General features: G+C 36.4%; 1 protein-coding gene across 20 annotated transcripts in view; it reads left to right on the top strand.

Moving 5' to 3' along the window:
• eya4 (EYA transcriptional coactivator and phosphatase 4) overlaps nucleotides 1-27,699 on the top strand; it is a 300,443-nt gene that overhangs the window by 255,044 nt on the left and 17,700 nt on the right. For all 20 annotated transcript variants that reach the window (XM_028797736.2, XM_051924949.1, XM_028797738.2 and 17 more), the window contains 4 exons: nucleotides 1,929-2,065; nucleotides 2,914-2,997; nucleotides 20,922-21,011; nucleotides 27,405-27,463. In XM_028797736.2, coding sequence (XP_028653569.1) covers nucleotides 1,929-2,065; nucleotides 2,914-2,997; nucleotides 20,922-21,011; nucleotides 27,405-27,463 — 370 coding nt within the window. The remainder of the gene's footprint in view (nucleotides 1-1,928; nucleotides 2,066-2,913; nucleotides 2,998-20,921; nucleotides 21,012-27,404; nucleotides 27,464-27,699) is intronic.

The following is a 27,699-nucleotide window of genomic DNA, read 5'->3' as shown; positions in this document are numbered from 1 at the left end:
GAATCTGTCAATCACATCTTATAGCATATTTTTATTCTTATATTTATATAAAAATCCAATGTCTGTCTGTATGTCTGTCCACTTTTCAAGCGAGAGCTACATAATGGATTTAGGTCAGGTTTTTTTCTATAATTTGCTTGAACATTCCAATTGATTTTGCAACTTTTTCTCATCACGCTAAGTATAATAGTTCCACTGCGGTACCAATATATTTGCACAAATCTGAGAGAGTGGCTCCGGGCCAAGAGGAGGGGGGCCGGGCCCTCCTAACTCACGCACCAGCTCTATTCGAGTCGGTCTACCTCTCACCATACCTGTTTGTTCAGCAGACATTATCATCTACAGATTGTTAAGGAGTAACATTTGAAGTTTCTGAGGTAGAGATCAGAGCTATGTATGTTTTAGAGGGTAACTGCTGATTGGCAGAGATATCACAACCATGTCCTTTTCTCCCAATGTGAGGGATGCTCTCCTGTCAGAGCTGAAAAACAATCAAAGTGCCAAGGTTTGATGTTGGAGTGTATCTATCTTCTGCTTCACCAGAATTACATTTTTATTAATGACTTTTAAAGTTTGTTATGTTTCACTACCAGGTAACACTTGTTTGGTCAGCTTGTTGGCAAACATCCACCACATCTGCGAGAAGCAGATCATAGATGTGTGATAACAGTACCTGTTAAATAATACAAAGAGTACATAACATGTGTTTTGCCCTAATTAGGGCTTATCAGGTGTACACACCTTTGCTTCCCTTCACAGGGTTTGAACCTTGGATGACAGCACCTAACGCGAAGTCTGTGATGTTGCACCATGGCGGCTGGTTCACTTACTTTGGCTGGTTGGCTAGTCGGCAAACATTCACCATGTCCTATCAGTTGTAAGAAGCAGATCATAGATAATGTTATACAATACCTGCCAAATAATACAAAGGGTACATGACACGTGTGTCACCCTAATTGGGGCTGACTAACCACAAGCGTTACCTGGTAGGTAACCATTCTAATAATTGTATTACTCTGATCTTCACCCTGCCAAGTAAGTGAACCAGCTTCCATGGCGCAGTGTCAGGGGTTTGATCCCCATAAGGGGAAGCAAAAGTGTGTACACCTAATGAGCCCTAATTAGGGCTAAACACATGTTGTGTACTCTTTGTATTATTTGGAAGGTACTGTATCAAATATATATATATGTATATATATACAGTATATATGTATGCAATCAAAATTGAATTTCTGTCTCTTTGTACAAGCACCACATGAAAACCACCACATCTATTCCTACAAAATTTTGCAGTTATTACCGTTATACTTTAACTTGAATACCGGCTAATAAAATTTTAGATTTTCTGTGTATAAATATCTAGAAAAAAAATTTAAACTGAAACAACTTCACTAAAAGCTACCATTTTCACTGGACCTTTTCTGCCTTTTAACCTCAATATCTCCAAAACACAATATGATATATGTATGATTTGTTACTTCATAACAATTATATACTGTTCGGCTACAAAATAATGTCAATTTCTGGTGTTTATGTTGACCACAATAATTATTGAGACGTTTCAATATTTAATAGTGTTGAAAAGAGCTGAATGACTGTGGCAGCATGATGCTGTCAGACACACTCTAACATTCTGCATAATGTACACATGAGAATTTGATTTTTTAGATACTAATTTAATTCTAGTACATTAACCCTAATCTGTAGAAAATAGTTAAAAATTAAAGAACATTTTGCTTTTTTAAAGATTCCTTTATCAGGCAAACAAGCATTTGTTTTGTCACATGTAGGTCACTTAACATTTTAACTTATTATTTGTATCTATCTTATGTGTTTTTATTATCATTTGAAATTCAAAAACTGTACTTGCAGTCAAAACTTGCAGCTAGTAATAATGCAGTAATATTCTTTTTATGCTTTGCTTTCAGGGGAATTTGATACCGTACAGAGTCCCTCAACACCAATTAAAGACTTGGATGACAGATCATGTCGAAGTTCAGGAGCAAAATCTCGAGGAAGGGGCAGGAAGAATAACCCATCTCCTCCGCCAGACAGTGACTTGGAGGTTTGACCTCAAATATCCATATCTTTCTCCCTTTCTACTTCTAACAAGGATGTTCCAGACTATTTACTTTTCTTGGTATAATAATCATGTGTGTTGATATAGATAGATAGATAGATATATATATATATATATATATATATATATATATATATATATATATATATATATATATCTATTATTTCATTATCAATGGTAAATGGAGGCTCAGATAATTTCTACATAAAGCTATAGCTGTTTTGCACAATCTGTGTTTTGTTCTCTTTGTGTAGGTGTTCACCCATTTGTTTTTGTATTTAGTTCTCTTATCTCTTTCATATTTTTTGAGTTTTGATGATTTATTTGTTCAAATGTTTCATGTCTGTGATTTAGCTTTAAGGTTTGGCATTTATAGTTAAATTACTTTCACCACAAAACCCACGCCGTGGAGTTTTCTTACAAGTTCTTCCAAGTCCATCATTTTGTTCTCATAAAACAAAATTAAGATCCTTCAGCAAAAAAAGTAAAAACTTTCAGTTTTAATCCAGAACAACAATTGTCTGGGTGACTGCTGAAAGCACTCTGAAGAGGACTTGCCAAGTGATGTCACTGCTGAGTGGCCTTGGATTGTGAAGAACAGGCTAAGTAAGGCATCTGTGAACTGTGTTGTAAAGTCAAAATGAAAACAGAATTTTGCAGAATTAAATATCCAGAACACGCACAAGCTATAGATGCATTTAGTTTGAGTTATTTAGCAAAGTTCAAAGTAGGGTTCTCACTGATAAATTATCTGTGGCTAAAACTGTTAGAAGTGCTTCTTTATTTTTTGATAGAAATAGGCTAATTTATTTATTTTATGTTTTGCTTTTAAGCGTGTGTTTGTGTGGGATCTTGATGAAACAATCATCATCTTTCACTCCCTACTTACAGGATCTTATGCACAGAAGTATGGAAAGGTAAGCAATCAGCTCTTCTCTTCAATCATCACATTAAACCTTTTGGACAATCAGAAAGAAATTATTTTTTGCAGAAGTACATAATCCAGAGTAAATAGACTGCTCTGTGTTATAGCCCAACACAAGCTCCAAAACAACTCTTAACATGTGGCAATCAATCATTATAGGAAAATACTACTTTGCTTGAATTACCTTTCTGGTTTAATTTAAAATATACACTTCACCATAGAAATAAGGAGTATGTCAATTTTATCATCACCCAAGCAATAGCCTCTGGTACCAACAGCATTATGAACAAGTTTCAAGCACGTCGCTGAGGTCTTGGCTATTCAACTGTGTACATGTGATTTGGCTCTAAGAAAAAGTGAAAAGGCTGAGGGAAGCACTCAGATGTTAAAACTTGGAGAGAAATAAGAGCATCAGCAGGACATGATAGATGTAGCTCATATGGAGTCATATCCCAAGTGCAAGCTAAAATAATTTTAGGTGTGTTTATGTATGCAAGCTATTTGTAAAATACAGAAATACAGTATTTAATTTCTGATTACTTTTGCAGTGTATTACAGCATTTATTGTAAATCCTCACTGAATAATCAATACAAATATAAAAAATACAATTTTACAGAATTTATATAATTGTATTATATTTTATTAAAAAAACATCAGGTCTAATTACAAAAGCAACATCACTTTTGACCATCTTCTTCCCATTTTATTTTATTGTCACAAATTCAGAAACCTACTCATACTATAATCAGCTAGCTTCACAAAAACCTAACATGTGCCTTTTTATGTAAGATTATTAACAGCTTCCTTCTAACCACTTGGAATGGAATTTATATTCCTCTTATGCAGGAAATCTTATCTTTTAGCTTATTGAGTTTGTCATCCATTGTGACCTGGAGAAATGTACATACAGCCTCTTTCCTACCAAGAAGGCATTATTTACCTCAGAGAATCAGTCTGCAAGATGTAGAAGGGCTATCATTTAGTTTTGTGTGTTTGATATTCATTGTGCAAAGGGGATTGAAAAGACAAAACTATGCAAAATTATTGCATGTAGGACTCTATTCATGTCAATTCAGGGATTTCTTCATGCCAGGTATGTATAGTGTAAAGTTTTAAAGTTGTTATTGCAAATTTTAAAAGTAAAAAGTTTGAATTATTTTATTACTGAGTGATGTATATGGTGTTAAGCAGTTCAAGGTAATTAATGAATTACAAATGCCCTATGATACAATTTTAAGTCTAGAAGAGCAAGTCCGTCTCAGTACTAAGATGGACAAGTGATTAGTGCTTGAATACGAGGTTTTCTGCAATTACAAAGAACTTGGCAATCAAGGGTCTGACCTTTGTCCAGAATTTACAAGAAATGTTTTGGGTGATTTTTAGTTGAAGGGTGTTTGTAGTGATATTTAATCTTTCCTGCACTATACATTTTAACAATGATTGTTCCTGTAGGCCCAAGATAGGAATTTGTAAACAAATTTAATTAATGGAAGCCAATTTGGCTTAAATTGATCCAAATTATGGCCAAAGATAGAAGATTTACAGTTTTGTTTAAGAAAATGGGAATAGATTTTGATGAACTAATTTTATGAATGAGCTGAAATATTTTTTAAAATAGTTCAACAGTAGAAATAGTTGAAACAGACATCTAAAAGTACTGCAGTATGTTGTGCTGAATGAAGAGAACATCACCATCATATAAAGCAACAGCAAATATTGGTCAAATATCAATATCAGCCTTCAGCAACAGAAGAAATTAAAAAGAACACGAACAGTCCCAAAACTACAATCTCACTTAGAAATAGTGATAAGTTAGCACTGAATGTAATAACAACAGGTAGTGTTGAGTAGAACAGTTTTTATAAAAACTAAATTACAGATATTTTCAGAATAAAAACATTTATGAGCTTATTTATTCCTGGGGTTCTCATACGATTATGACACAACACATATGTGTACTCTGTATGAGAGAGAGGTTAGGAGCATGTGCTGATATAGTGTGTTGCTACACCCACCACATGACAAACCACCTCAGGATCCCAGATTAGGACCAGAGTGCAGCCTTGCAATAGGTGACACTGCAAATCCTCTCACCAATCCCCAAGCTTTCCCTGTGGGTTGGAGGGCCTACTTGCAGGGTTGGATGCAGATTAACCTACCCAGAACGGAGCAATTGCAGGTTCAGGGCATTGCTCAAGGGCCAAACAGAGTGGTGTCACTTCTGATTTGAACCAACAACCTTCCGATTGCCAGTGCAGATCTCTAGCCTCAGGCCCACCACTCCGCCCTGCACTCTGTATGAATGAATCTTATTTGATTGAAAAAGAAAAACAACATTTTTTATTACATGGTTAGGATAACACTCCTCCTAGTAATTAAGTTTATCAAAATAGTTGTTGTTCTTCTGTGTTGTGTGTCTTGTTTTGTTTTTTTGCAGTAAAGGTATTATTGAAGTATACTATTGTTGTTAGATTGAAAGTATACTTTGGCACTGAAAGACTGCACCATATTGAAAACTTGGGTGGTTAACTGTGGTCTAAATGGCATTACAATACAGTGCAATACAATTTATTTTTGCATAGCCCAAAATCATACAAGAAGTGCCGCAATGGGCTTTAACAGGCCCTGCCTCTTGACGGCCCCCCAGCTTTGACTCTCTAAGAAGACAAGGAAAAACTCCCCCAAAAAAACCTTGTAGGGAAAAAATGGAAGAAACCTTGGGAAAGGCAGTTCAAAAAGAGACCCCTTTCCAGGTAGGTTGGGCATGAAGTGGGTGTCAAAAAGAAGGGGGTCAATACAATACAATACACAGAACAGAACAAATCGTCAATACAGTATAAAAAATAAAAAATTTACAAGTATGGAGCAGAATTTAACATTAAAAGGTTTAGTGAAATCTGGACAGTCTTTATTCAATGCTCTGCTTTTTTTCTTCAGTGTTCCATTTTTAATATTGCATTAAATTTACAGCTTCAAATTCAGAGAGCTGAGTCAAGTTTAAAAGAACAACACATATACATCATAGGCCGTGATGGACTGGCATCCTGTTCTCGACACGTTTCTGCCTCGAACCTGATGCTGCAGGAATAGTTTCCTGCCCAGTGCTCATGGATTAAATGGATGAAAGAATGTTCATTATCTTCTTAAAAAAGGGGGAAGTTATCCATAGAGAACAATTGTGAACCACAAAAAGAAAATGGGTGCAGAAACTCAAAATAATATGTTTTTTGAAACTGTTAAATTGATTTTGTTTTGTTTTGTTTTTGTCTCAAAAATAACAATAGTACTGATTTGGGAAATATGTTCTTAAGTGTCACACTATATAAAAGACGTTATGTCTGTTTAGGAGAAAATGTCCTAATTGTCAGTTACTATATTTTAGAAATGTCTCTTTGATTTAATTAGAAAGCAAGTTAATTTACACTTTCTCATATGCAGCTTTAAATTGTCTCCAGAACAAATTCAGGAACATGTTTACAGTGTAGAAAAGTGGTCACACAGATTAGTTTGAAGTTTGAAGTTTTCATCAGTTTGAAGCATGTTTGCTGTAATTGGTAGTAATTTAAAAATGTTTTATTGATCAAAGAAGGTCTCTGATAACTTAATAGCAGTGTGACGATTGTCTTGGTTGCACCTTCTCTTTTGGTTTCTTATACATCCACTGATGCACTTGGGCACAACATCAATGATGTTATTGGTTCACTGAGTCTTTTGAATATCAGACACCCTTTCCCAGGTCACCCAGCCAGGAATGACCAGCTCCCAGCTTATGTCCATGGTTTGCTCTTCTTTATCCACAATCACCTCGGGCCTTCTCTGCTGCGTCTGTGGTAGTCTTGATGGCTCTTTTCTTTTGCACACCTGTGCTGCCTGGGAGACTATAAGCCTTGCACAACGATCAAGCTGCAAAGCATCTGCAACCCTTCTCTACTGAGTCACAACATGCTCTCCACCCCCATCTGTGGCACTCCTCCACCAAGTCTGAATATTTGGATCATTTTCTCCTCATTTGCTTCTTCCATCCTCTCTTCCCTAGCAACCATTAGCTCCAGCATGACTACCTTCTTCAGTGCATCTGAAAAAAGCACTATGTCTGGCCTGAGGGTGGTCTTTAAGATTTTTTCTGTGAATTGCATCTGCTTCCCCATGTCCACCCTCATATGCCACTCATGCACTCTTGCTTTTGTTTGAGGTACTGGCTTCTTCTCTGTCCAGACAAATGAGATCAATTGTGTTGCTGGTTGAAGGCAGTTTGACTTGTCTTTTGTGATGTCAGTTGTTTCTATGATTGTTGTTAACTCCTGATCAGGATACCAGTGACAATGATCTTCCCCTAGTGCTTTTTGACAACAGTGTTCTGGTGAATTAATCTTGCCCCAAAAGAAGAGATTAGATGAAGTATGGAGTACATCATACACTATTTATTATTAAGACAACTAACATATTTATGATATGGCACAATTGTTTATATTAATTTTAGGTGTATTTCCATATAAATTGAAAAACTCCTACATTATGATCTGTCATTCTGTCAGTTTGTATGAAATAGCTCAACTCTCTGTGGACCAATTTTGTTGACATTTGACACACTTATTTTTCAAGTACAGTTGTCAGTAATATTCAATTTTTGTTGAGATATCTCAAATACAGCATGCTGTACAAAGTTTTGAAATTCCAAAACCTCCAACTTGAAAACATTGGCCAATTTGCAAATTTGTCTATCTTGACACACAGATAAACATTCTGCACAAATGCACTTACAGACTAGTTTACTGTTTCAAATTTAGTTTGAGGGAGATCACTTCAATTTATATATTTTGTTTGTTTTTCTCCTTTACTTGTCTGACAGACACTCCTTTTTTGTGTGATCAATTTTTTATTGAAATACAAAGCAGACAGTTTAAAGGGGAACAAAAGCCGTTCTGATAGGAATTACAATAAGGTAGAACTCCATGTGTGGCACCACTCCCTCACCTTATCACGTGGTAACACAACCCAACCCTGTTACATCAAAATTGGTAGTGACAACAAAAGAATAAAGTAACCCATGAGAACCAGCAAGGCAGGTAACAGTGCAGCATCATTCCCATTATGGAGAGGAAAAACTAAGGATTAGGACTGTGGCTGGGACCTCTGTGAATCCATTCATAGACCAGCTGTACTATCCATCCATTTATCAATAATACAGGCTAGATGCTCCATTGATCCCCACTGCTGACAAATACAAGAGGGTCAGATTAAGAAAGGAAGACTTCCAGACAGAAAAGTAGAAGAATCAGAAAATTTCCAGAGGCAAGAGGAAGGCAAGGGCACATTTTAGCAGCGATTGCAGCTTCTGCTGGATAATAGATAAATGAAGTGAGGAAACGTCTAAAAGTAGGAAAAGCAAGGGTATACTAATACAGAGTATGGAAGTATGAAAATCAGACACCCCAGGCCAAAAACTAAACACAGAGGGAGAATCCCAAAACATATGCAGAATATACTGTACATGTGGTGTTCAGGGAGCAAAAGTGACAATTGACAAATGGCAATTGTCAAGCATAACGTTTACGTGAGGTAACTTATAATCGGTGGGCAGCACTCACTAAGAACTTGGTCTCCCGTAAGAGTGCAATATCTTCCCTTTTACTTTGAGTAAAATCCAAAACAGCATCCCATTTCTCATTTGAGCCTAGACCCTGAACATTCCAAGAAGCAATTGTTAAATTAAATTTTATACGTGATATAATACAGCACTGGGTTTATTAAAATGCAGTAAAGGGAAAAAATGAGAAAGAAGGGTGATGTCATATAATCGGTGGGCAACACTCACTAAGCAATTGTTAAATTAGATATAGATGATATAGTATAGAACTGGGTTTATTAAAATACAGTAAAAGGAAAAAATGAGAAAGCAGGGTGATGTCAAGCATCCACCTCCCAACTCACTTGGCACCCAGGGCTTATACTTAAGAAAAATAGCTGAGCACGATCAACCCACCCCACAAAACACTACAACCCTTTCTCAGAACAAATACCCCCCCACCTACCCCAATCTCTCAAATATGCATGAAAAAAAACAGGCAGTCCATAGGAATAATAAAAAGTACCCTAAATATAGACGAAAAATCCATCACGAGAGGAGGAGTAAATCTGCAGTCCATCTTGTACCTGGAAACAGATCCATTGCATGAGAATGAAACAGGTCACTTGCATACCCCAGAACTACAATATCTAAATTAGTAAATGCCTCTGTAATGAAAAACACTAGCGGTTCAATAGTAAATCGAAAATAACAGCAAGAGACTAAATTAATATAGCAAGAAACTGTATCAACATTGAGCAAACCATGATATTGGAGTATACTAAACTGTAAATTCAGAGAACATTCACTAAAAGTATAGCCCCAAATCAGAAAAAGTTCGGACAGTATGGAAAATGCAAATAAAAAAAATGTGATTCATAAATTTACTTTGACCTTTATTTACTTGCAGACAGTATGAACCCAAGATATTTCATGTTTTGTCTTGTTAACTTCATTTCTTGTTACTCACATACATCCATTCCTGCATTTCAAGCCTGCAACACATAAAAAAATGTTGGGATGGGGCAAATTAGGGCCAGTAATGAGGTAAAATAATTAAAGATGTGATTTCAAACAGGTGATGTCAACAGGTGATTGTCATCATGTTTTGGTACAAAAGCAATTTGCACGTATGGCTGAGTCTTTGAGGAGCAAAGATGGGCAGAGGATCTCCAATTTGTCAGCAGATGTGTGAGAAAATTATTGAGATGTTTATAAACAGTGTTCCTCAAAGAAGGATTGGAAGGGTTTTGCATACAATATTTCTCACTCTACAGTGGATAATATCATTAAGTGATTCAAGGACTCTGGAGGGATTTCAGTGCATATGGAGCAAGGGTGCAAGCCTAAACTGAACACCATCCATCCATCCATTTTCCAACCCGCTGAATCCAAACACAGGGTCACGGGGGTCCGCTGGAGCCAATCCCAGCCAACACAGGGCACAAGGCAGGAACCAATCCCGGGCAGGGTGCCAACCCACCACAGGACACACACAAACACACCCACACACCAAGCACACACTAGGGCCAATTTAGAATCGCCAATCCACCTAACCTGCATGTCTTTGGACTGTGGGAGGAAACCGGAGCGCGCGGAGGAAACCCACGCAGACACGGGGAGAACATGCAAACTCCACGCAGGGAGGACCCGGGAAGCGAACCCGGGTCCCCAGGTCTCCCAACTGCGAGGCAGCAGCGCCACCCACTGCACCACCGTGCCGCCCAAGCTGAACACCCGTGATATCCAATTCCTCAGACAGCACTGCATCAAGACCCGTCACTTATCAATAGCTGACATAACCACATGGGCGAGGGATTACTTTGGCAAACTTTGTCAAGCACTACAATACAAAGTTACATTTACAAATGCCACTTAAAACTTTACTAGCCAAAAAAGAAGCCTTATGTTAACAATGTCCAGAAGCAACATCTACTTCTCTGTGCTCTGAGGCATCTGGGATGAACCATTATGCAGTGGAAACATGTATTGTGGTCATATGATTCAGTATTCCAGATCTTTTTTTGAAGAAATGGATGCCATGTGCTCCAGACCAAAGACAAAAAGGACCATCCAGACTGTTTTCAGCAATAAGTCCAAAAGCCAGGGTCTGTCATGTTATGGGGTTATGTCAAAGCCCTTGGCAAAAGTAATTTATACTTCTGTGATGGCAGCAATAATGCAGAAAAGTCCATTGAGATTTTAGAGTAACATATGATGCCTTTCAAGACAACATCTTTTCCAGGGATGTCCATGCATTTTTGAGCAAGACTTTGCAAAACCACATTCTGCACACATTGCAAGGCATGGCTGTAAAAGAACAGGGTACGGGTTCTGGACTGTCCTGCCTACAGTCTTGACCTGTCTCTGATAGAGAACGTATGAAGAATTCTGAAAATGCGATAATGATGACCCTGTACTGTTGCACACCTTAAGATGTGTTTTTAGGAAGAATGGAACAAAATAACACCTGAAGCACTTAATCACTTTGTATCCTTAGTACCAAAACATCTTCTATTTGTTGTGAGAAGGAATGCTGACATTACAAAGTGATGAATGCTTTATTGTCCCCAACTTTTTTTGGAATGTGTTGCAGGCCTGAAATGCAAGAATGGATGTATATTAACAAATTAAATGAAGTTGACCAGACAAAACATGAAATATCTTGTGTTCATACTGTCTGCAATGAAATAAAAGTCAAAGTAAATTTAAGAATCACCGCATTTTTTTTTAATTTGCATTATACATACCATCCCAGCTTCTTCTGATTTGGGGTTGTATACAGTGAACATGAGATAGTCGGTGGGAGTGCATAAGTGTGGCTCCCAAAAAAAATACACTATGTTCCCTCAGGAGCTGTGTAGATAAGTGGCTTTTTGATGAAGTAACTAAAATAATTTAAATTGTTCCAACTTCCAAATCATTTAACTAAGTTCCCAAACACACCTGAATGTTAGGCCATGTGTACATTTCTAACTTGTTACTTTTCAGATATAGGCAGTTTAAGTTATTTGCTCTAGGTCACATAGTGAGCTAGACACAAAAATTAAAAAGGATACCTTGAGTCTAGGGCAGAGGTGTCAATTGGACATTGCAGTGCGTTAGGAACGCTACCAGCGGACATGAGATTGAAATCAGCATAAAATTACATCTATGCCAGGACCAGCTCTAGTGCCTCCCCATCCATATCCCCCCAGGTCTATCTTACAACTCTTTTTTGAAATGTTTATATCATAGATGCAGGAGCATTGCTATTTTAGCCTTTGATATAGTATATACTGTTCCTATGTAACATTGTCCTTGAAATATGGTAGTTTTAATTGAGACTGACTAGATTTATATTCACATACATGTACTGTTTGCATTTTATGTGGAATATAGGTATGTATTTGACAATTTGTAGTAAACGATGGCAAAGAAAAATAGCAGTTTACTACGTAAATGCATATAAATTTGAAATACTAATTTGACATTAGATCTCACTATTTTTTATTTACAAAATGTGTAAAAGCAAATAATATATAAATATAACAATATAACACAATATATAGGTTAATTTCTTGACATTAGCTCAATTTTACAAAACAACAGTGAAAAAGTAAAAATAATATGTTTAAGTTTTTAATAAAAATGCATATCATTAAAATTCAAAATTGCTTTTTTTCTTGCTTACATCTTTGAGAACTTAGAAACAATTTCTTTTAAAAGCATTGCTTGGACTAGTTCACGTTCCTGAAATAATTTCTTTTAAATGCATTGCTTGGACTAGTTTATGTTCCCCTGATAAAGTTGCAGAGAATTATATAAATCATAAGAATATATACTGTATAAACGACATACATAAGTCCCATTTTGTATGATCACAGAGTATTCACAGTAATACTAATATAGAATAATAATTATTATTATAGTATTCTAGTATTATAAAACAGGAGTATATAATATTAAATATGCAATTCAAGAAATGCCAAGCTGGTAAATTGGATCCTGAGCAGTTACATGATTATGCAGAAATCCAACCTTGGAGTATTTTTGTTCTTTATCTGGTACCATTAAATACTGTCAGAATTCATAACAGGCACATAAACAATGCTTCAAAAACCACTCATAATGAGAAAGCACTTTGCTTGGAAAGACAAGAAGAAACTGAAATAAATGCATGTATTTATTCAAAATCTGCATCAATGTCAAAATTAGGATGGAATATAAGATAATGAATAACCTTTCTAAAGGGGAAAGAGAATTAAATTAAAAGTAAAACTGTGAACCTGGGCCTGAAGAAAGTAAAGAACAAGAATACTCAGCAGCAGGGTGTGGCTGTAAGAAAGTCTGGAAGTGATTCATTTTACTTTGAAGGGCAACCTGGTCCTGGACTGGATGTGTGGATAGTTTGTCTGTACTGGACTTAAACGAGGGTGACATTAGTTCAATCCTGTTTAAGGAACAGCAAGTGCACGAGGAAGAGAAAGGCCTATGTAAAACAGGTTCTGTCCTTTTTCAGTGGTGCCATTTCTGAACAACCCAGTACTAACTCCCGCCAACCTTTGTCAAAGTTTATTTAAAAACTAGGGGGCTTACCCCCTGCTTGCTTCGCTCACCAACCCCTACTAGCCAGTGCTACACGCCTGCCACTTCACGTCTCTGCCGCTCCTTTTGTGAAGAGGGGAGCTGAACGCAACCCAAGGAGATGCAGTCACTCCTCCAAAACTCCCTCTTAAACAGTGATACAATGGGAAACATATACAGTTTTTTTTTTTTTTTTACCTCCTCTTTGCTCAATCAGCTGCTGGCTTGCTGCTGCTGCCGTGCTGCATGATCTTCATGTTGCGCAGCTCTTCGAATGTTTAAAAGCCTGCACAGCAATCTTTGTCATCTAATCTTTGTCTTTTATTTCCGGCTCCGGGCGTGGTTAAATCTCTTGGCACAAAGTCTTGTCTCGCGGGACGTGAGTTCTTGATATTTTTTAGTTTATAATTTAAAAATGGAATAAGAATCTGAAAATCTAACAACATCACATTACAGTTTGGTAAATTCTGAAAAGAGTGATACCAAACATATATATGTAGGTTTTAAAATAAGCCTGATTTAAAGCGTGACACAAAACGTCACATAAAATCGTTGCACTTTTAGGCTTAGGATTTTATATATATATAGAGTAGATATTGATCAGCTTTTACTCATGGTACTTGGGAGTAATTAGATTGAAAATTCCTTGTAGTTCACCTTTTTATCTTTATTTTTATCACAAATTCAGGAAAAAAACTACCATTGCAAAGTTAAGTTTTATTACCATACATCCAGGAAATGCCACAACAGTATCATCTGATCCTCATCCCCAATTGAATGTATTTGTTTTGCACTGTCCACAGATGGATATTGTTTTTGATTGAATACTGTTCACCAAAATTTACATTGTCAATTGTGGCCTATTATTCACAAAGTGGATATTGTTTAGGTAGTATTGCAATTAGATGTGTTGTCTGCAAGTGGATATTGTTCCTAATTGGATGCTGTGTGCATTGGGATATGATATTGAGCATATGTGCCTGTACTTCCTCTTCACACCTCAAGTCACTGCAGTATGTTTCACATCAGTACAAGTAGGGAAAAGAATAAGATAATTGTAAAGTGAAGTTTATGCTGGGTGGCTGTTGTTCATAGGTTGTCATGTATATCTTTTAGTTTGACAAAGTAATACTCGGTCTGAAATACTTTGAGGTGTGCTCTAAGTGAATACTGTCATTTAGGTAGTATTGTTCATAACCTCCTTAATGTTATGTCTACCCACCAGAAAATCAACTTAAAAGCACCGATTTTTTTTCAACAACAAAAATTTTATTATGTGTAACATAAACTTGTAAATACCAGAACGTCAACATCAGAGTAAAAGAGGTATGTCTAGTGTCCAATGCTATACTAATGTAGATTTTGTATATGTGCCTTATGTGATATATTTGGAAACAGTCACCAACAAACATAGGCACTGTTTGAGCAGATGTCAAAAGATATTTTTTGTAATAATTAAGACTTACCCAGATCTTGGATTGTACAGCATGTAGAACCTGATACTGAATCATGTGATATACTGAATCCATGACAGCCTTCCATTTTAACCCCTGAGACTTTATCAATACTTCTAGTATGTCACAATCGAGAACATTCACCTTCTTCATAATTTTCATGATTACCTGATACACTTCTCACAGATTTGTACAGTTTCTATACTGGGTGATTGGCTTCATCATAGTCATTATTATTAGTGAAATGTAGGTATTTCATAAAGAGTGAAAACCGGCCCTCACTCACAACTTTCACGAAATGGGTATCTTTAACAACCAGTTTGTGGACTGGTACCATTTCTGCACTGGTTTACTCACTATGCCCTGCAGTATCTAAAGACCAAAAAACACCTACATGTTGTCTACACTGACAGGCTGCCAGCAACTCTGACAAGTATATGGTTTACTGTGACTTTCCTGGCACTGATCAGCATAGCAGTTCAATTCAAAAACTATTTTTTCCACTGGACTATCAACAACAAAGAGCTGTAAATAGTCCAGATAATTGTGGTCAACAGATTTCTTTAGAATGCAGTTACCCCTAAATAGGCAATGAGGAGATGCAGAATTGTCAGCAGTATTATAAACCCAACACCAAACACAAACATCATTAAAACAGGTGTCAGAGTCATTGTCTGTGTCAACATCTGATGACCAATCCACATTGTTATTACTATCACTTGATTCGAGCAATGGTTAAGTTTAATTTTATTTTAAAACTGGCATTATGGCTTTGCCATTGTATTTTCAGTTGAAGTTCAGTTATCATGAAATGGTGAATGCATAGAAATATTCATGATTTCTTGAACCATGATGTTATTTAATCCACTAGATAAAAGTAGAATAATGTCCTGAGAGTTTTTTGGACTTAATGCTGCAATGGTCTGACTCAGGCATAACCATATTTATATAGAATTCTGACCCAGACTCATGCAACAAGAAGGTTAAGTAAATATTTATTTTTATGAAATATTGTCCGTACCTGGATATTTGATTGGAAGTATGTCCACAGGTTAATATTGTTCTAGAGGGAATATTTTGCTTAGATGTTTCTTTATGCAATATTGTCTACAGGTGGATTCTGTTTTGAATGTGATATGGTCCACAATTTTTTTTGTGATGGAATATTATCCATAAGTAGGTTTTCTCCTTGACAAGATATTGTCTAAAAAAGGATATTGCAATTAGGAAAATTTTATGACTGAATGTTGTGCTTTAGGCAGCATTGACAGCAATTATTTCCTATGATCTTGTCATTCAGTGGTGAATATTGATGTGAGAGACATGATGCTCAAAACTACATTGTCTTTAGAATGATGAAAGTGTGGAGGGATGCTGTATGTCAAAACCACTATAGCCACTGGCAAATCATGAGTGGTTTTCAAACCTTCACTTATATCAGTATCTGAAGATTAATCATATTAGTCCTCTGTGCACTTTGGCTTTTGCATAAATTGTCTTGAGTACATAGGGTTGAGTAAGCATGCATGGCATTTAATTTTTTTTCACACCTTGACTGGCTTCTCTCTTTCTGCCCTTAAGAAATATGGGGACAGCTGTTTCTATTCACAGCTTGGGTGAGCTCCTTGAGTCTATTTATGCCATCACTATGGTTACCAGTACCATCCACCTCCAGCAGATTTCTTTGGTATGCATTTGTGAAAGTATTTAATCTTAGGGACATTCTGTTTGGTCTTATGTGCTGTATTTCCTCTGGAGTGAAAAGTGAAAAAAAATCCTCTGAAAGAGTGTTTTCCTGGTACAGAATTATGCAAGGGCAGTTCTTTTATTTTATGCATTGTGTAGCGTATAGATTTGTCACTGCTGAATAACCACATGGCAGTCTCTGAATGTCATGTTTCCTGCTGCAAGCCATAATTTTATGGAAGTTTACCACTGGATGTTATTTCCAGGAGTGAATGTACAATGCGCATCAAACAATTGCTGGAGTGGGAGGGCTCTGGGCAGCTGTTGTCAGCCAAACGAAGGAGAGTGTTTTATTGCCGCCTTCATTTGACTTGTTCGTGAGAGAAGCATTTTAGACATGTCAAAGATTTTGTGTTTAAGCAATTGTACAAATAGTTGCCTGATGCATCTTAAACCAGTAAGGCAGCCGATATTTCTATTCTGGGTTAGTTACTGTTGCAGCAAATTATGAGGAGTGGCATTTGACCTGCCGTGACCTCACAGGGATGATGGTTTTTGCAGCTGAGCAGCAGTTGGCGCTCAGAATTTTCTAAAACGCTGAACCTTAAATAAGGGTTTGTTGATGTGACAGGACATGTGTTAGCAGTCTGTCATCATCTGTTTAGTTTATTGGTACATACCTTGGCTTCTGCTGGCACTAAATTTGGTTGTAAATATTCATGTTGGGTAGTGAATGAATTTTCATTAAAAAGAGATTTAGACTGAAGTATTTCTCTGCCAATTTAATACTTAACTTATTTAAGGGCTCTAAATACATGCCAGTGATCTCTGTATTTTTTTTTGTCCTTTAAAAAGTGCCTGGTATACAGGCCTTAGGCAGAAGAGAATTCATGTTGACACAAATGGTTTCAATGGGATATTTTCATAGGGAGTTTAACAGTGTCGGAAAAATTGTCAAATGATTCACTCAGATTTATCCCTTTACACAAAATATAATTAATTTCAGCTGAAACATTACTAGTGAGGGCTCTGAAAACTTTAAAATTATTAGCATATCTAGAAACAGGTTGTAAATGCTTATCAATTACGGAATTCTTTTGTAATTCACATATTAATATAAAATAAAATAAATATACATTATATAGTGTGATAATAATATAACACACTAAAAGAGAATTATTGCAAAAATCAGTTAAATTCTATTTATTCTTATAAAACAAACTTCCAACTCTTTAATCTAAAACATTTAATGTGTAATAATAATATATTACTTGAAATACAACAATTTAACCTATTTTGATGTAAGATAAGGAGAAATATGAAAAAATACAGATCTTCAAATACCTACATAAAATGGAGAAATAACAAAGGTAGGCAACATAACCAATACAAAGCAACACCTTGGTGAACAGCGTTACCCAGTGCCTGAGATATTTGACATTGTGTGGCCCTACAAGTCAAGTAACTTGTAGCCAAGTAGATCTTGGGTAAAGGCCTCTGCCATATAACAAGTGAAGTTTACTCTGTGCAGACCTCAATATACGGTAACTAGGCTCCTTGACTTGTTTGGAAAATTGCTACCATATATTTCCTGTTACCTTTGTTCCTTTGAGTAACCAAGAACTTGTTTAGAAAACCCAAGGAACATATTCAGTGTTCAAACCCATTTTCCTTCCAAGTTCACAAACTTGTTGAATTAAATTTTTGTTTTATTTATTGATTTATTGCTTTATTTATTTATTTATTTTTCCTATCATTTCCTGGTGTCACTTATGCATATTTTGGGAAAATGCTATGCTCATTCTGTTGGCCAAATTTGTACTGCGGGTCCTCCTATATTTAAGTTCTTAGATAGGTTAAAAAAGAATTTGGAGAGGAGAACCTCCTTTCTTCTTTTGGAGTACCTGCATTGGTGACAATATTTCAAATAAAAGTATGATAACCACCAAATAAGTGTACAGCTAGACTACCAGTAAACTTTACTAATACTGGATCACCTCATGAATTCAATTCCAAGTCCACGGCTTAACACAATATTACCCCTGACATTTCCTTATATCACGGCAAATGTCATGGGTTTCCTTTTTCTACAGTAAAGGTACCTTAGAACCCATGAACCTCATCTAGGACCACATGTATAATGCCGTGCGTAGAACTCACACTATAACATGGCGTAAGCACAAAAGTGGGAATGTGCGTACGCACAGAAAAATCCAGATGCAGGAATCTGTACATACGCAAACTTCCACATTCTTCCACTACATAAATCCCGATCAGCATGAAAAGTAACGCACGTGCACACGCTTGCTGTCCCGCCCCAACTCCTCCCAGAATTACGCCTCTTTGAATATTCAAATCAATATAAATAGCCCTTAAGCTCAGCCTTCTGTGAAAGGACAATGGAAAAAGCATGGGGGAAAATATAAGAATTTTAGGGAATATCAAGTGGAGGCAAGGAAAAACGTACTATTTGTTGGTTTGAACAGTGGTATAAACAAGAAAAGGAAGTTGATCGAGTGACAGAGAGTGTTGGAGAAACTCAAAATCTCAAGTTCACAAAGTCGCACAGTGCCTGAAATAAAAAAGAAGCTGTCAGATATCAAAGTCGCCGTGAAAAGCCGAGTCATAGCCCACCGTCTAAGCTTATTAGGGTACAGAGAAAAAAAAATAGGCACACGTTGGGAAATAAGCACGAAATGTCAACTTTAATCTCGAAATTTCCACTTTGATCACGTAGTTTATTTTGTCATTAAAGTAGAACATCACAAATTTCATCTTAAAATCATTTAATTTACTAGTTTCTCAAATCCCATCATAACTAAAGTAGCACGTTAAATGCTTTGTTTTTTATATGATCTTCTATGTGTTTTATGTGTGTGAATCACTACGTGCTTACCGCTTTCTCTTCCTCCAACAGGACACAAAATCCATTACATTTGTAATATTACAGCTCTCTGAATAATTAAAATACTGCGATGTATACTTGATATAATTTTCATGATGATAGGAGTTAAAGCATGTTATTAAACATGGGAACACGGTGGCTCAGTGATTGTGTGCGACCTTTGATGAAATAAATTATTGTAGCAGTACCGTCTCTTTCAAATGTACTAACCCCCAATTCCTGTCCTTCCTTTTCTTTCTCCAAATACCCAGTCGCCACACAATCAGCTCTGTAATAGACGTTAAGCCATCTGTAAGCTTATAATACAGATTCTTCAAAAATTTTAAGGAACGTTGAAATATCTTCGTAGTACGTTTAATTATTCTATCCTTCACGGCAGTCCCAGTGAAGCATACAGTCCAAGGCAGGAACAATCCGTGAACGGAGCGCCAGATCCTTGCTACCGTAGCGACACCGTGTCCTTTAATTATTAACAATATAGATTATTTAAATGAAGTTAAAGTTTTATCTGTATAATATAATAAACATATTTTGCTGCATTTCATCTTTAAAATAATATCATCATTTGTAAATACGCGCTTTATAAAGTAGCTCAGGTTGTGTAATATTATAGCTGTAGTGCAAGTTTACAATGAGGTGATTGTACTTATAAGTACAAACAGTTCTACAAGGAGCACTTAATGAACTGATTGATTGTGTTTAGAGCTCTTGGGATGAAACACTTTCTCAACCGCAAGGTCCATACAGGAAAGGTTTTGAAGCGTTTGCTGTGTGAGAAGCAGTTCAAATAGGAAGCATGGCTGAGGCAGTGTGTGCTTGATGCTGTATACCGATAATTCTCTTTCCGATCAGCTACTCCGATTGTGCAGTGAGAGTAATATGGAAAAAGATGATCCGCTGTGGCAACCCCTACCGGGAACAGCTGAAAGAAATAAAAGAAGGTGCAGTGAGAGTAACAACGCTAAAGCAGTTATGGTATTTGGAATAGTTTGACCATTCCGTGGACCATTATATTGTTACTGGTTAATTACAATCAAATGCATTAAACTAATAAACAATATGCGGTTAATTTCAGGGTATTTAAAAATCCGTGTCAGGGACGTGGATCTGAAAAAGAAAGGGTAACCACACAGGAACAGTAGCACTGCTTTGACGCTGGGTGTTGCTAGTCTGCAAAACCGAGCAAAGAACTTGCGTACGCCAGGGTATATGGTACCGTGGAAATGTGCGTGGCTTTACGCCAAGCTTAGGTTTTATACATCGCGATTTAAGCTGGAAACGTTCGTACACAACATTTCTGTGCGTATGCACTGTTTATACTTGAGGCCCCTGGTCTCCAGCCCTACCTAATGCATTGATCTTTCTGAGAGGTTATGTAAAGAAATAATGTTATGACTAGTTGTTGGATTGTGCATGTGAATTCAAAGTTGTAAAATTATTGAAGATATTTTGACTGTAAAGTTAATTGCCTCTATTATTAAAACAGAACTTTTTGTATGTTAACAGAATTAATCTTTAAATGGGAACTTGTACAACTTAAAGTCTGAACAGTAGTCATTTGTTTAACTTTTTTACATTTAGAACTCACTAGCCACATTATTGAATAGGTATTTTTATATTTGATATTTATGGGTGATCTCAGCTATATTGAGCATAGTTTAGGGCATAATTTGTAAAATGATTCAGAATGTTGGCAGCTTGCGTGTCAGTCTAAACTTATACATTTTTATTATTTAAGGATCCTCCTATGGCTGTAACACTTGGTCTGCGGATGGAGGAAATGATATTCAACTTGGCAGATACACATTTATTTTTTAATGACTTAGAGGTAAGTTTACTTGTTTCACTTAAATACGAGGGGTGTTCAAATATAAAACAGGAATTTATGAGCTACACTTTCTTTATTGAATACAATGAAATGGTTTACACACTGTTTTTCTATGTAGTCTCCTGCCACTTGTTCCAGCGCTCAGGAAGCTTCTTTTCACTGCATGTTGACCCATTCTTGAACAGCATCAATAACCTCCTCATTTGACTTGAGTTTCTTCCCTCCTAAAAATTCCTTAAGTGGACCGAAGAGATGATAGTGCATCTTTGAATGACTTGCACCAATCTTACAGTCTAAACTGAGAGGGACACTTATCCCCAAACTGATTTTAAGTCTCAGATAAATCTGAGATGGAATGACTCCTTTATTTGTCAAAAATTTAATAATAATTCGCTACGCAACACTACTGTGTACCTCTTGCTCTGACATGTTGATTATAACTGACAGGAAGGGGGAAAGAGCAGCTAGCACTACTAACGACAAGTTCAGACATGCATGTGTTTGTCCAATGAGTCATGTCTACCTTGCACTCTTTATAAGAACAGAGCATGAAAATTCTTGTTTGTAATTGAACGCCCCTCGTAATATGAATTAGGAGCCAAAAAATAATTTAGTTCATTTTCTTTACTTGCTTGTGCTTTATTTGCTGCCTTTCATGTATTACAGGAGACATCTTACTGGAGCATTACCAATAGTAATTATTTCTGTTATCATTGTCAAATTGATCATATAGTTTGATCTTTATCAGTTGCATTAGTAGTATTGTTAGCAAGATTAGTTACTGCAAAATACTTGTCTTTTGTAGTTTTTTTTCTTTAAATATTTCCATTTTCCAGAAGCTGAAATCCTGACGTCTCTGTGTCTTTTACTTTTTTTAACCTGCATTTTGCATTACAGAATAGGTTGGGCCCTATCCTAGAAGCATCTGGTGAGAAGCCAGACCCTGGACTGGATGCCAGCTTATCTTGGGCACACTCCTTAACATACCCACATTTACTTATACAGAGCAAATTTTAATTTGTTTTTTAATCTAACATGATTATAAATTGTAGAAAAGAATAATTTTAATCCTTTACTTTCACAGATTCTTGGTTATAGATTCCTCTATGAGTACTGCTTCCTGTTTATTCCAATCATCAAAGCAGCACACATTGAATCTTTGTTGTTTTAAAGAGTCGTTCTTGTTTGCTTGGAAGTGTTGCATAGTGTTTAAGGTGCAACACTATAAACAATAGATTTCCTTTTATATGTTAATTTTGATGAATAGTAAGTAAGTTGTAAGTCTCATAGTATGCTCTAAAGTAATATATAAAGAGATGAATAAGCTACATTCAAAATGTAACATATAAAACTTGAGTTAGAAAAAACAAAATGCATATCATATACTTACAGTTGATATTGTAATGCTTCCAATTTAGGTATTACGCCTTTCTAACCAGAGTTAAAAATTCAACCACCTATAGCACACTTTGAGAGAGCTCAAAATATTCAAAAACCCTAGATAGAACAGAGAGGGCTTATCTCTTAAGTTGATATTAGGTTAGGCTTCTCTTTCTATCCTCTAAATACAGAACTACAGCTCCCCATACCTCACTCCACCCTGTCTGTCTCTGTAGTTATCTATCTGACAATAGTTTGCCAGATGCAAGGCACCATCAAGGTTTCACAGAGCAGAGAAACATCCAGGGAACAGACAGACAGAGAGTAACTATATGTGCCAGTGTGGGAAGGCTGGGGCAGCTATGATCTGCTAAAGTGCCACTGTGCAAGGTAACCAGTCTGTAAGAGAGAGAGACAACTTGAGTGGAAACATAATGGTCCCCTGGGACATTAAAGCACAGGTGACCCAGTAGCTGCCAAAGACAAATTCTCGATCAGAAGACAGAGTGAGATCATTTAGGGGTGGCAAGAGGTGAACAGATGGCAACTCAAAAGCTGAGACCAACTTACTCATTCATGGACAAAGTCAGGGAGGAATGGTGTGGGGGTCAGTACCCTACTGTCTCAAACATTAGGTGGCAGAATATGGTCCCAGGTTTAGTTTTTGGGAGTAGGCAGCTGACAACCTGCATCAGAAACCTGGCCTTTTAAGGATTACTGAGAATGCAGGAACACAGTTGGTCACTAGGGAGAGTCCTCTTAAAGGTTGTCCTTGTAGCAAAATAAGGACTACCTTTTAGCAGAGCAGGAAGTAGTGCATGTCTTGGGAGGAAGTAAACACAGTTCCCCTGAAAGAAATAGACTGAGGTGGGAAACAACGTGCTTGATGGCACGTGGTAATGAAGAAAGTCACCTGACCTTACAGAAAGGCTTTGAGACATGTTTTTGTGTGCCTGGAGAGATAGTACAATTTTGAATTGTTAGTGTTGGTTGTTTTCCTCCATGTCTTTTATTTTTTTAACACTTGGCATTATTCTAGGCATGAAGAGGAACCTTTATCATGCTATGGCATTTATTAAGTATTAATTTAAGTAACTTAAGAGGATCGCATGGTGGCACAGTACTGCCTTGCAGTTAGGAGAACTGGGTTTGCTTACCGGGTCCTCCCTGCGTGGAGTTTGTATGTTATCCCCGTGTCTGCGTGGGTTTCCTCCATAGTCCAAAGACATGCAGGTTAGGTGAATTGGCGATCCTAAATTGTCCCTAGTGTGTGCTTGGTGTGTGGGTGTGTGTGTGCCCTGCGGTGGGCTGGGGCCCTGCCCGGGGTTTGTTTCCTGCCTTGCGCCCTGTGTTTGCTGGGATTGGCTCCAACAGACCCCCGTGACCCTGTAGTTAGGATATAGCAGGTTGGATAATGGATGGAACTTAGGAGGACATTTTTATATGAATTTTTGACTCACTTCCATGTGCCTGTCAATGTTACACAGTTTCCATTTGCCTGTACATTCTTCTTTTTGTTCTGCTTCCTGTGAGCATGTAACAAGTATGCATTTGAAATTAAACTCTTGAACAGATAATAGTGTTAAACAAAAGTTTGTTTAGTTACATTATAGGAGAGCTTGGTTTCCCTTCCATACATGGAGCAGAGCTGGGTGAACTTTTATATACAAGAAGTATCATGGGTAGTGTATCATGTATCACGTTTATCATGTTAATATTAATGTTAAGTGTAGCATGTTAATAGACTGTACATGCATCCACAGGAAGCCAGGAACATTAGAGACTAATTTTGAATCAGTGTTCAAGATTATATTCCATAGTAGGAACTCATATTGGACCAAGAAAGTGTTGAATAATATTTTTGGTAAGCTGGTACAAGCAGAAATTTTTTGGACTTAATGAGTCCAAATGCGAAGAACAATAAAATTAGCAAAATACCTTACTCAGCTTGAAACATTCATTATTGGATTTAAATATATTAATTAAGAAAAGAGGCAGCAGAATCAAAATAGGAGGGGTGACCCAAAAATTCCCGGAGTCTGTCAATAGCACAGAAGTAGGGTGTAGTTATTGATTATGCTACTAGGTATAATTTGCCTACAAACTTGTTAATCAGTGTGCCAAATGGCATCATGCTGATTTGATTAAATGTCTATTTCTGAAAGTTATTCTACAATTGTGCACTTGACTTTGGTGATTTTTTTTCTCCAAGCCAAAAGAAGCAAGGTCATATCAAACATTAAGACAATGGTGACCACATTTTTTGACATTGAGGTACTTGTTAATAAAGAGTTTCCTTATGAGCAGATTGTTAATCAGCAACAATGCACTGAATTTCTGAGGCCTTTATGTCCAAAGCAGTGGTGTACGCAAAACTACATTTTGCACAATGACCGCACACCTGCACACATGGATGCACCATGACATTGCACCTGCACACACACCACATTATCAGTCAAAGCTAATAAACAAAAAGAACTGATGCAAAATTAACTAATCAGCCAAAGTCCAAAATCCAAATTTAAAATCCTAAATACAAAAAACTATTTCTAAGCAACAACAACTCAAAGGAATAAAAACAGACTGCTCCCCTCAAAAAAGCAATAAATGGAGCTAAAAAAAGAATTAATGCCATAGCAAAGCAGCTGTGGTGGCACATGATTTCAGTAACTTCGCTAAAGTAAATAAGGATCACAACAGGGATTGAGGATAAATTAAAAATATAATACAAAAGTAAAAAAAGAACAAGTGAGGAAGTGGGGAGTAACTAAGCCAGCAAGAAATGAAGAGGAACTGCAGCAGTAATAACAGATCATTGCTGTATTTGAAAGTTGCCCTTAGGACATAAATATTACAATAATTGGGCAACATTGCAAAGCAGTAACCATCAAGCTAAAGCTTATGGTGAATGTAGATAAGGTTGTAGTATAGCCCCAAATTTTCTGATTCTATAGCATATGTTGCAGATGAATATGATCGTATTCCAGCCTGTTAATATGCCTAGTATCTCAGTAAGTCATGAGAAGAACAAAGAAATACACGAGCAAACGTAAGCACACTGGGAAACTTTATAAAAGTCTGTCAAATTAACATCATGGCAGTGATGTATAATATGGTAGAAAACAAATGAATATGCAAAGAAAATGTATGTTCAATACCAAAAGAGACCTAAATCTGTCTAAATGTGGGAAAACAGCAATAATGCTTGCTACCAGCTCTACAGTCATTTGGATTACTTGGCATATCCACATATATAGTTATACACTATTCCATGTAAACAGGAAGCTCAAAAGTCAATATAAATACTGTAAGGTACAGTATAATCTGTCACAATATAACATGTATGTTATTTCATAAATTGCATGCTGTCAGCAGATATTAATATTAGCTGCATTTTCTACTTACGCCATATAGTCAAAAAACAAATTTTAGGTGGTTTTAGGATGAAGCTTTATGTAAAGAAAGCTGAATGGTTTGCAAGAGGCAATTCACTGAAACCAAGCTCAACTGAGGATGACTTAGGATGGAGTAGTTAGAAGGTACTTAACTTACTGCTGCACTAAATCTCACAGTGCGGCTATGAACAGAATTTTTTTAAATCCCACTAACACAAACCCAAATCATCTTAAAGGAAAAGTTTTGCTTGTTTTCATTGAAAATGAAGGGTTCATTTTAATATAGTCACTGGAAAAACTAAAAACTACAGAGTTAAAGAGAGAGTAATCTGATCCACAGAGAAAGCCAGGACAATTGTGGGAACCCTGTGACACTCCAGCTGCCTATCAAAGCACATCAGGTTTCTGTTTTTGATGTTCTGGAATACACACTGGAACACAGACTGTGCTTTCTTTATTTGCTGTGCAGTGGCTTGTGCAAGGCTAGCAATCACTTTTTTATGCTGCAAACAATTCATTAACGTCAGTGGTTAAATAAAGGAAAAAAAAGCCCATCACAACTGATCACAGATACTCAGAACATAAAAGAATCCATTATTGGTTTATGTCCTTTACAATTATTTTTAATCAAAAAATAAACACTTATAGACTGTCATCTGTTATATATATAAATTATTTTTATTCTATGTATGCTCTTCTTTCAAATAATCTATATTAAAGCAGTGCACCTTAACAAAATGTTGTTCCTTTACAAATGTAAGCAAGTGTCTGCTGTGCCTTGTGATTTTTAAACATTCACAACTTACATTTTCAAGAAAAGGATTGGATTTTTTAGTATTATTATTATATTATTATTATTTAACCTCAAGGTCTGAAAGAAATCAGGAAATTATTTGGAACAATATCATTGATCCCAGTATTGCTATTGTCATCAGGAGAAAAGCAGTCCTTGAAATATGTTATAAAGAGTTGAAAATTTGAAAAAACATTTTGGCTCCAGCAGACCCCCGTGACCCTGTAGTTAGGCTATAATGGATGGATGGATGAATTTTTTCAGTGTCTTTTAATTATTTTAGAGTTCAGTAAACACCACTTCTTATTCTCCTTAACTGACACATACCTTGAGGCAATTTCTCTTTATTTCTATGCACATGCTGCCCTCTACTGGTGTAAAAGAGGAATTAACATGAGCACTTTTTTTCCAAGCTATATTATGAATAAGAATTTATTTGATCTCAATTATTTGATCTATATTTTGCTACTTTTATAGGAATGTGATGCTTACTGTTATGTTCAGTTGTTATTTGAAATGAGTAGCCAATCATGATGGTAGAGCGGAGATATTATTTTTTTAGTTATGAAGCCTTGTGTATGTTTGTGTATGTTTGCAGTTTATACACAATACAAGTAATGTAACCAATACAAAATTGATGCAGATCATTCAGACCAGTGACCACAGGGTGCTCTATTAACTGGAACCTGCAATTTGTATTGATTTCTCATTTTTACAGAAGCATAGCATGGTCCTCTGATTAAACTTTTTTTTTTCAAGATATATTATGAATAAGTCAATCTATTTGAGCTCAGTCATGTGATCTGCATTTTGTTACTTTTATAGGAATGTGATCAAGTTCACATAGATGATGTCTCTTCGGATGATAATGGACAAGATTTAAGGTAGGATGACTCTTTGACAGAATCTTTCTATCCCTTAATTTCACAAATATCTGAATATATGAATTTCCTGGTAATGGTTATCATGCGGCATCACATGTTTAGTCTCCATGTCCACCAACATAAGACTTTTACAGAATTTCAGTCTTTGGTAAGAACCATTTTATTGAATACCCTGTCCATTCATTTTATGACAGGTGCAACATAATTACAGTTTAAGAAACATCAATAAATAGTTA

The sequence above is a fragment of the Erpetoichthys calabaricus genome, chromosome 3 (assembly GCF_900747795.2).
Source record: "Erpetoichthys calabaricus chromosome 3, fErpCal1.3, whole genome shotgun sequence".
Classification (NCBI taxonomy): Eukaryota; Metazoa; Chordata; class Cladistia; order Polypteriformes; family Polypteridae; genus Erpetoichthys; species Erpetoichthys calabaricus.
The sequence above is the reverse complement of the archived record's forward strand: the minus strand, read 5'-3'. Positions and strand labels throughout refer to the sequence as shown.